This window comes from Epargyreus clarus, unplaced genomic scaffold (genome assembly GCF_041222505.1).
Source record: "Epargyreus clarus isolate Ecla_fem2 unplaced genomic scaffold, WU_Ecla_fem_2.2 ptg000003l, whole genome shotgun sequence".
NCBI classification, from domain to species: domain Eukaryota; kingdom Metazoa; phylum Arthropoda; class Insecta; order Lepidoptera; family Hesperiidae; genus Epargyreus; species Epargyreus clarus.
The window spans coordinates 5,761,678-5,773,382 of NW_027332211.1; the positions used below are offsets into that span (position 1 = coordinate 5,761,678).

At 34.8% G+C, this 11,705-nt stretch overlaps 1 protein-coding gene across 1 annotated transcript in view; it reads left to right on the plus strand.

The window, feature by feature from the left end:
- nAChRa5 (nicotinic acetylcholine receptor subunit alpha 5) overlaps positions 1-10,957 on the plus strand; it is a 65,139-nt gene extending 54,182 nt beyond the window's left edge. Inside the window, exons 9-11 of the mRNA XM_073085102.1 lie at positions 3,820-3,964; positions 6,316-6,488; positions 10,507-10,957. Coding sequence (XP_072941203.1) covers positions 3,820-3,964; positions 6,316-6,488; positions 10,507-10,638 — 450 coding nt within the window. The 3' untranslated portion in view covers positions 10,639-10,957. The remainder of the gene's footprint in view (positions 1-3,819; positions 3,965-6,315; positions 6,489-10,506) is intronic.
- The last annotated feature ends 748 nt before the right edge of the window (positions 10,958-11,705 follow it).

Here is an 11,705-nt window from a genome sequence, read left to right on the forward strand (position 1 = left end):
TGCAACCCTAGAAGACTAAGTTAGAACGTCTCAGATAAGTAAAGATTTAGCTTGTACAATACATAAATTATACACATGTTGTTCAATACTTTGAAATAAAATCCCTTCGATTATCTCACGCGTATTCTTGTGAAAAGTAATATGAATATAAATTATTCATAATATTCTTCCCTCAACACGTTTCCAAATAAATGTGCCTAATGTCTACATTCCATAAAATCCAGTCGGTGAAAATTCAAGCATCTTCATAGAAACATATTAATATCGTCCTCAATATTGGTTTCCAAATTAATACACGCTCAAAAGAGTGTGGAAATTAATGTCTGCCGCAAGAATATAAAGCGGGAGAACCTTACTTGATAAATACGCAACATAAGTAAACATATTTAATATGAAACAGGTAGGTACTTCGAGCTAGCCTTACAGCCTTACGATTCTGCCTTGCAAGTTTACTTACATCCACAGATCTGTGTTAACATCAGTCAAAATAAAAGCAAAACAATTTTGATAAGTTCCTATGAATTCTAAGTTTCTTTACGATGTTACTCGTACTTTGATCATTAAAACCAGTAGGTAATTAATAATTTTTAATATATACGCATATACGAGTAACTTTAAAAAGTCATAAATGTGTACCTTGATTAGCTGGATTGAAATTTACATTTTTAAATTTCTACGCTATTACTGCTTTATTAGTATAAAATCATGAATAATGTCTAATTTTAATGTATAACATTTAACTCTGATTTAATCCTCGTTAGGCTTCAAATAAAGACAAATGCTTGTTAATCGCAAAGTACCTGTAAAATTGTAGTTGGAATAGGTTTTCGAGTTCGAGTAGGTAATTAACTGTTTCATTAGCCCTTCGGACCGACGCGACAGACCGAGGGTCCTTCGCAATTCTACCTTCCACCTTAATTACCTTCACTAACTGTAAGGGATTTCTGAATCATTTATTATGAGGATTCATTAGCTTATCTCCTGAATACGCCAATCATGATTATTGTTAAATATTTATGTTAGAGTATTGTATGTGGTGGCAATCTTTTTAATACCCACTGTTGGGCATGAGTATTCCTTCAACGGGAAGAGATATAGAGCATACTGTAAGATGCTGATATTAGGCGAATCAGTAATACATTGAAAAGAAAGTGCAACTCTGAAATTGGTTATACTGAACTATGATTCTACTAAAACTATAATGTAGATACAAGTCAGCCATAAATTATAATGCAAATGTGAAGTAAACTCAAGTCGACAATAAATTGAGAAGATCCTCGTCACATTGAATTAGTTTTATTGATTTTTAAAATCATATGAAACCATGTGATTACTATAAGTAGTAATAACTTCAACTTGAGACAAACTTCATATTTATGTTCCAATTGATATTTTCACGTTAACTCGTGCGCGTTTTACTGGAGGAAATAAGCCTAAAGAATTTAAAGAAAAATATAGATTTGAAACCACAACAGCAAAGTTGCCGAACACTGGGTGGGATCCAGTTGACAGGGGGACAAGAAGATTGATTGCCAACGGGAACACTTGATTAAATAAACACAACACTCTAAGCATTTGGGGACGTTATCTGTACCGTGTTCAGAACATTTGATGCACACAGTTGTGTTTCAGTATAAAATGTATTTCGTGTTATTTACTCATAAAGGATAATTACATGACGTTATTATATGTATAATAGCACAATATTCTATTCTCAAGCGAGAGTCACATCTATTATTGTAGTACTCGTAGCATTTGAGAACGTTATCTGTATTTAACATTTCATGCACACAGTTGTATTGTTGTTGTGTTATTTACTCATAAAACGTAACTACATTGCGTTATCCATAGAATAGTAAAATATCCTATTCTCTAGCTAGAGCTGTACCTACTACTAGTAAAGATCGATATAAGCATTAAATACCATCGATGAATTTAGTGATAATATAAAATTAAATAAAAACTGATTCGTGAATGTACAATTAATTACATAAATGTGTAACGATAGACCAACCAATGCGATACACTATAAGAAGGGTTCAAATAGTATTTTTATATTTAAAAATAATGTTCTAGGTTTTACAATCTTTATGTATAAAAATCTAAGGAATTTCAGCCAAATTATAAAAGTAGATAATGGATAAACTTGAAAGTTTTACACGACATACCATTTCTCTATAAGAGTGTTTTATAAACTTTCTATCCCGAAGTTCCCACGGGAACGGTCTGTTATTAATCCTAATAATTAGAATCAGACTGAGCGACAGAGTGGCGTAGCCGCGTTTAATCTAGTTGGTATATAAAATGTTGGACCAAAAAGATTCCGTAACAAGATAGTTTTATATATATTATAAAACTTAGTTATATTTGGGCCGATAAATTAATTTAAACGATATCGAGACGTATCCGAAGACAAAAGTGTAAAATATGGAAATTAGAAAACTTCGGATAAGAAAAATCTGCAAGTTATCTGAAAACTTTTTGGTATTGATTAGTAGACTTAGAGTTTGCACAGAATCGGAATTGCTAAGTAAGCCTTTTTTATTCCTTATACTATGGTACGTATTATAGTACAATTTTTTGAAATTTTGTGTTCATATTTTAATTACAAGTACCCAAGTGCACCTCTAAAACGATGTTACTCTTAAGTGTTAGTTTTAATTTATATTCCTGTACAATTATTTGTTGTAATCGTTAATTACTAACCAATATTTACGCACACATTACTCTAATACGAAATAGAGCGACGTAACCACTTAGTCTGACTTACTTTGCTCTAGAGCTTCTGAAATACATTCAACATCTTGATGTAGTTTGTATCCATTATTTGTTGAAGATCCCGAGTATTGTATCCTAAGTGGGTTAGTGAGGACGACCTTAAATGTAGAAACGTGGCGTGAAAATACTGAAAATATATAACAAACGTCGCGAAATGGACACTTTCTCGCTAATGTAACGAAGATTTTGGCTGTTGCTAAGCTGTTACTGTCATTTTCTTCGCTTGGCAATCTTGCACAGCTTAAAGTAGATATCTTTTGTAGAAACTTTGCAGTTTTGCACTAAAATTATACAATTTTAAAGCGTCAAGGTCTCGTGTTATAAAGTACATAATAATACGTTATTTAAATGTAATATAACCTACATATAAAGGATAGAAACAAGCGAAAACCTCAAACTGGAATAGCTTTTTGATGTGAAACATCTATAGCCGCACGTAAAACCGATTTCTGGCGTGGCGACGCACGCGAATATATACAGTCTATATGCAGTAGTGTGTACGGTGTGGCGACGCGTCGCCATGCGAAATCGAATTCAATAAATAGTCATCGTTATCTGGAAAAAAATCGTAATATTTTATTTTATCATTATGACATATTTAGTTCCTATCAAAATATGTTCTTTTCTGCATATTACTTTTACAAAATAATGTCGATGTTTCACATCTGCCAGGCGTCCCGTGACGGCTTACATATTTTTTTTGTATTATGTACCTATGTGGTCTGTCATTAGTGTATTTAGATATCTTAATGGTACTTACGTACTATACTTGCGAAGCAAAAACCAGCAAATTGGGGAATCTGTAGAAAGCGTTTGCAACGCGTCCACACGTTTGTGCGTGTATAGAGGTTTTGAATTTGCGGCAAGTGCCGAGGATGTCGATGCAACTTTAGAATCACTTAACGGACAAAAATGCCAGTATGCTTCTGATTTCCTAGTAATGAAAGGTGATACATGAGTGAGACGGATAGATAGAGCGAGAGGTACAGAAGAGAGCGATAAAGAACGAAAGGGACAGTACAAAAGCATCTGATGTACCAGGGCGACAGCGGCGCGGCGGCGGTGGGCGGCAACGTGCAGGTGAACCCGCGCACCGGCTCGCGGCTCAAGGCCGACGTGCGCTGCGAGGGGGCGCCCGCGGTGCCCGCCTCGCCGAGATTCGCGCGACACAACCACAACCACCTCAGTAAGTTTTACTATTAAGAACTATTTAATGTTTCGTAAGCCCTAGTATTTTTTTGTAATTTCAATCAAAATGTTTATTTTTTACGTTACGTCGTAAAATTAATGTTTGATTTTAATGTTATAAAAATGAGTTGCTCCTTATGATTTCAGTTTAATTAGTATGGAATGAAAGTATTACAAAACAATATTTTTTTAATATGTATCATAATATGTAAGTATCGTTTCACAACATATCTATAAATGTATAATTTAAATAACGTAACCCACCAGCGTAACCGCTTCCGTTACACAAATTGTTTTGCCAAACCTTTCTATTCCTCCCATGGCACGCCTAGAAAAATATGACTTCAAAAATTATTTGTAATCAATTGTTGATTTTCTTTCTGTTATAAATATTTATTCTTTTATAAATAATATAACCGCCGTGGTTAGTAGAAAATATTAAGCTTGTTTTTACTGTATTGCTAACATGTATCCTCATCTAACGAAATGTTTGCTTGATAAATTGTAAGAAATCTTATAAAAATACACGTGTGAATATAACTTCCGTAGGAGTAAACTACATTAAATGTAGAATGTAACACGTGTTACTTTGCAACCTACACGAGTTACATTTTACACTGCAGTAAAACGGTGCGAAAGGCCACACTCAAAGCCCTTTATTTCTAGAACAGGCCGTTGCTTTAGTAATAAGCTGAAAGTTTGCGTGGGAATTTTGCTTTAATAAAAGCTAATTCTCTAAACAAAGCGGTACTTATTTCGAAAGACGGAAGTGCGATTTACAACATCATTTTGAACTGGGAAATTGAAAATGAGATTTTATATTGACTTTAAGAAAAGAGATTTTATACTTCATCCGTTTTGTATTTGTATATTAGTTTAAGATATAGGATACGTAATTAATTTTCTTTGCTTTGACGTTGGGGCGAGAAATTGATCATTATAGGTTCCTTTAGGAAACTGTTGGTATATTTTTTCAAAATGAAATCTTTATACACTATAGCACACTACTTTTCTGCCGAATTGTATGACGATTTTTTTAAACTGTCTGGTGAACTGGAAAATTAAAACAAACTAATAAGTCAATAAACTTTTATTATTTTAGTAAAGAAAAATTAATATACCGGCTTAATATGTAGGTACATAAAACAATAAACGAGAGCTTCACCTTAATGTTGAAATATTAATGTGTATTAAAGCGTTACTTTTTGCCCTGTTTTAAAAAAAGAAAAAAATTAAATTAAGAAAGAACGGGCTATTCTGATAATTCTTCTTTTCGCTTTGTGTATCTAATCATTAATTATTTAATGATAAGCACGATTCAACAACCTAAAACAAGTAAAATTTTTCAACTCCCCGACCAGCGTTGTTACCATAATTTGAATAATGATGGAAATTCATCCCAGTCAAACGGAGGATAAAAATGAATTCATATATTTTATGAAGCTTTGTGAAAATTGTGAGATATTTTAAATGTTAAGTCCTGTTCTGCAAATTTAATAAACGCGATCGTAATTGCCACGGGCGGGAATTGATTCTCAGACCTCTAGTACTAAACTAACATTTAAGTTACCGCGGGGTATTGTGTGCTTAAACAGAGCAGGAAGTTTTGAACCATCTAAGATTACCTGAACTAAATACTTAGTAACAATAAAAATATTATCTGTGTTTCTTAGTTTATTGGTAGCTTTAATAAATGGAAACTTTCCTTCTTCCTTAATTAAAAAGAAAACTTGTAAAAAATATGCATTTAATTGTGATATTATAATACAATAACTTCCGACTTTTATAAATATTGCTTGAGGTTTTTTCTTTTTAATTTGTTTCACGATAGCTTGGTTGCCAAATATGCCCATTGAATTATATCTAGCAGCATGGGTTAACGGGCAGTGCCACGTTGTTAATATTTTATTGGCACAGATCGTGTCACACCGGGCCCGGGACCGGGTGCCGCGCCCGCGGATGGTCGCTGCGCGCTCATTTGTCCGCACGCTCGTGTTGTGTTTAAAAATAGTAATTACTGGTACAGATTGTGGCACACCTGGGCCGCGACTGAGTGCCGCACCCGCAGACGGTCCTCCGTGGTAATCTGTCCGTGCTGCTCTTATCTTGCTCTGAAAATAAAATTTATTCGCACAGATCGTGTCACACCCGGGCCGATGCCGGGTGCCGCGCCCGCGAACTGTTGCTCCACGGTGATCTGTCCCTGCTGACCGTATCTTGTTTTAAAAAATTTATTTAGTGATACAGATCGTGGCAAACAAAGGCCAGGGTCGGAATCTGTTCGGGATCGCGGACGAGTGCTATCGAGGGGTCGTAATCTGTGTTCAAATCTAGTAACTACTGGTACAGATCGCGGTACACCCACGCCGGGTCCGGGCGCCGCGGCCGCGGACGGCTGCTGCGCGCCGGTGTGTCCGCGCTGCTCGTGCTGCGGCTGCACCATCCGCGAGGCGGCCGCGCGCCACGAGCAACGCGTCGCAGCCAACGAGCGCCTCGAGCGGGCCAACTTGGAGTGGAAACAGGTGAGTACACGACACAGAATAGTTGATAAAGTAAATAAATAATAAGTAAATAAAGTTCGAACAAAATAATATTCGTAACTATTATTTTTGTTGTTTTGCGCGCTGAATTGGCCTTTTTATAATAAATATTATGTCGAATTAGTTAGTTACGGGTTGGCATGTGAATGTATGAAGGAAAATTACACGTTGCTAAAAAATGCCGTTTTCCTTAATTTTGTCAATTATAACATTCCGTCCTTGCTACATTCTATTCTGCTAGACATAATCTTATGTGTTTTTATACAGTTTTAGATTTATCAAAATCAGACCCGTAATTCCTTATACGAATATATAATGAGTTAAAATATAGGATGAAATTCGATATAAAAATCTGTAATTTTTGGTCATAGATAGCTAAGTTCATTCAGATATAGCTAAGTAAGTTGGTAAAAATGAAATAGCAGAATTCAACTATTACATTTCTCGCCTTGATCAAAACTTGATTAGAATCGGTCAGAGAAATCTACTGATTTTTAAAACCAACCTCAGGTTCACGACAGTAGATATTTCATCTTTTGTTCGGAATATGAATAGCATAATGATGAAGAGTGACAGTCGCGTAATAGAATTTTTACACGAACTGAATGGAAATAAATGGGTCTTATTGAATATTGTGTATTACAACATTGAAAAGAAAACCAATCAGGTGTAAATTGAACATGTGCTCCCGAACCTCGAATAATTTAAATATGTTTCTTTCCATCTTATACGGCTGTGGTTAGGCAGGCAGTAAATAATAGTACATTACGATACGCGTGGCCAAAGTAGCTTATTTTTGCACGGCGTGAAGTTAGCGCCCGAGCGCAGCGAGGGTGCTAAACGCCGTGCAGATAATAGGCTACTTTTGTCACAAGTATCGTATACTATTTTATAGCTCGTGTGACATAAACCCGCTTATACTTGTGAAGAAATATGAAAAAATATGATAATTATTTTGAAACTTATAAATGATTGAAACTAAAAATTATGAACTAAAAAAGCAATAAAAATGTGACATAACCAAAACCATTGAAATTTAGAAAATTTAGTAATTATTCTGCTCTTGTGATAAAGACAAATCTAACACCACACGTACGACGAAATCTATCAAGCCATTTAGGCTACATACAGGCGTCTAGACCAATGACTTATAATGGGAACTCCGCCTAAACGTAAAGAAACATATGATAAGCAATCACTAATACATAACTAATACTAGTGATACAGTAGAAAATCGATTATCCGGACCTCAGTTATAAATATTCGCGATTATTCGGATTGTGAAACGTGAACAAGTAACTTTGTAATAACCCTTCCAGATCAGCCACATTTTGTGTGACATGTGCATTTAAATTCCGGAAAGTCGCCAAATCGCAACAAAATAGTTACTATAAAAAACAAAACCCGATTGCTAAAAATATAACCTATGTTATCGCCACAATTTAGACGAATCCAACGACACATCATGTATCAAAATTAATGAGTTTGCCAAAGAATGAAAAATACATAACAAACATATAGTCGAAAAACATCACCTTCCTAAATCGGTTTAAATAGCTTTTCTTCATAAACTCAATTATACAAATTTTCGATAATCCGAATGCCACAAATACGACAACAAATAGGTCGCTTAGTCGAGATTCTACTGGAGTAGTATTATGGCTAATTTTGATAATGATTCCTAATTTAAATATCTCCTACTATGGTGTGTAAAAGTCACAGTCAAAACAAACAATAAAATTCGATAAAGCCCAATAGTTAGTCTTATAGTGATGCTATTGCTTAGTATGTACACAATGGCAAAAACATTTATAAATACGTCCAAAATAAAATATTAAAATAATTATAGCTTTAAACAAAATACTCATTACTCACTTTTAATTTTTAAATGGCATTTAAAAGTATGAAACGTTCATAGCTATGTTTATTTTTTACAACTGTGAGGGTAGTGTATTAATATTCGTACGATGTAAAAATCGGCTACTTTGGACACAGAAATGCGTGGCTAAAATGCGGGTTTAGGTCACAGAGTGCTATAAACCATTTTAATTCAGTCGTCAAAGGTAGAAACGCTACTACGATCGACTTCAAGTAATTATTATTTTCTTTTGAGTTAAGTAAATAGGCGAGTATATAGTGAAATAGGTATTTCTCAAAACCATTAGTTACGAAATGCATAAAGAAGCAATTTAATTAGAGAATTATAATAGAAACAAAAACCTTACTGCTTAAAAATAGTCAATGAAATGTCAACAATGTAGGCGAATTCAATCTCATATTATGTTAAAATCAGTAAAAAATGTGGCAAACATCTTATAACTTTGAAACAGTATTATCATTATTTGTATATTAATTTCATTTAACAGGAGTAAGAATGGAACCCAAAGTAATATTCAAAGTAACTGCTTACCCCTTACTCAAATTTTCCACCGTGACTTATATAAATCTTAACTAATTAACACATAACAGCCACATAACATCCTATGTTTCCATCGAAACAACAACGAAAATTAAGACGTAAGCTATGCTAATGTGCGGAAAATACGTTCCATATTGTTCCTTTGGCTCCTATTTATCATAATAAACAGTCGGGGTGTTATAATGAGAAGTCAAGACAGGGGCAAGTGAACCGTCTTTTATTTAAGTATTTATAGAATTAGAGTTGTAAGTAATTGCCTCGATTGTGCCTATAACTCGGGACTAGAATAGAGATACAGTTTCTCTTATCTATCGTAAGAGTAAAAGGGGCTCTCAGGGCAAGTGTAGGAGCCTGAACCGCAGAATAAGTCCTTTTTTTAATATAGAAGTAGCAGACGTACATGCAGTTCACCTGATGGTAAGTGGCTACTGCTGCCCATGGATATCTGTAATCAACCCCAGATTGGAATACATTTTCCTATATAGGGTCGGCCACATATGTGCCACTACTCATGAGGACTAAGCTGGAACCCCTCAGAAATGTATGTCTCCCTTACCACAAGCATAAACAGAACACTGCAGCTCTTACACTGCGTTTATTAGGTCGAAATAAGAAGACTCCGGCTGTAGCGCCGAAATTCATAACTTGGAGATAAAAGCTCCTATAAAAAGTTTCGATCGGTAACAGATGTATGCCACCGCTGAAGATTAACTTGGAATTTTGCATATTTATTACCACCTGCTTATAGAATTAGGCAAAACATTATTTCAACCCCTGTCTTGAAGGTTTTAACATAAGGAGAATTATTTTTCAGTTATGCGAAATTAAACAGTACTGAAAATTTTCATTCAAGTTTCTTTAACAATTTCAGAACTACTACTGAGTTTTCTCTGTGCATCTCTCTTTCTTAAAGTATTTAAATAAATTGCGTTTTATATTCATTTACTATTTGTATAATAGCATTTTTAGAATCTTACGCCCGTTATTAATATTAGATCTATCTTATTTCTGTATACGAAAGATTGAAATTTGACGATTTGCGATCGAAATTTGACAACTTCTAATTTGCCAATATTGAAAAATGTCAATCTTAGGCATTGATGGATGGATTGATTATTAAAAACGGGTTTTAATCGGAATCAATAAGTAAATAACTAGTTCCGATCATTTATAATTTTAGATTTGGGTATTTGTCGATGTCTTTACACGTGTCAACGGTAACTACAACGTATAGAAACATATCGTCATAGTCGTAGAACAAAGACGGATTTGACAAAAATGCGAAATTCACTTTTTATCTATAGATATACCACTAATAAAGGCGTTAGCAGTATGTCTATGCTTTTTATCATATTTGGATAACATATTGTCTAAATATTATTACTGCATTATAGAAAAAAATCTATGTATTTTAGTATTCAAATTAATCAGTCCGTATAACGACTTAAAATGCGCTCATAGGAAAATGACGTTTGTAAATAACTTGAAATGGCTGTCCTGTAAAGTTTGGTATTTGTTAAATCCGACTTTGTTCTACGACTGTGACGATATGATCTAAAGGTTGCGTTACATTTGAAACAGGTGGCAGTGGTGGCCGACCGCGCGTTGCTCGCGGTGTTCGTGCTGGTGACCACCATCGCCACGGCCGCGATCCTGCTGCCCCAGCTGAACAACCTACACGTCGGTAACACACCTCTTAAGCCACCCACCTAGAGGACTGTTTGATAGAGATGAGCCCACTTATAGGTAATGCTGTCTACTAGCAGACTCCTTTTATCATCGGCGATTAGTTGGCGACTAGTCGAAAAATGTGACAATTAATCGGTAAGGATTTTTTTTATTAACTGACAACGTTATTATTTACCCTAATTTAAAAAACGGTATAGAATTATTTTTTATGCGTTATTAAGTCGTTGTTAATAAAAGTAGTTTAATACCTACTGTAGTAAATAGTATGATTGAATTCCTTACTGTATTAGATAAAAATATCTAAAAGTAATTCAACCGACGGCAATACATTATCTCTAAAAGTAGTTAATAGTACATTACAATACGAGGACGAAAAATTTTTTTCTGACAAGTGTGAGTTTGCAGGCCGAGCCGCAGGCGGGGACTGCAATCACACGAGTCAGAAAAACATTTTTCGTCCGCGTGTTGTATAAAATTTTATATTACGGGGTCGGAAATGGGGGTTTTGCGCACGCGAAGCGTGCGTAAAACGTCCATTTACGCACGCCGTGATATAAAGTAATATTTTTGAGCGGTTGATATTTTTGAATACTTTTCAAATAGGTCACGTTGCTCAGTAATCGGTCGACTAGTCGACAATTTCTAAACCGATTATTCTGCTAGGCAAACACTATAGTCGGCCCATCTCTACTCTGTATGTACAATTCGCCAGGAGGGTAAACATGGGACCCCGCTCTCCGCTGACACCCAAAATAAGCTTACTGCGTTATACGCGATATTTAGGGGCCATAAACTTCGGCGCTAAGTAATTATGTGTGCCAAATCATTGTTTAATTTACAGCTGGATATTAATGTCAGTAAATTACGTGGAATTTATTGAAGGAAATGTTACCTTCGGCAACAGGATAATGGGCATGATGACAAATTTTGAAAACCATTTCCATACTGAAAGTACTGTCTACTGATTCCAAAAATAGTATTATTTTAGCAATGGCTCAGGTGGCCAACTGCAGTACGTTATACTTCTATTTTATTGAAAATATTATTATATTTAAAAAAACTGTGTCATTTTTGAGAATCTTTTCAATATA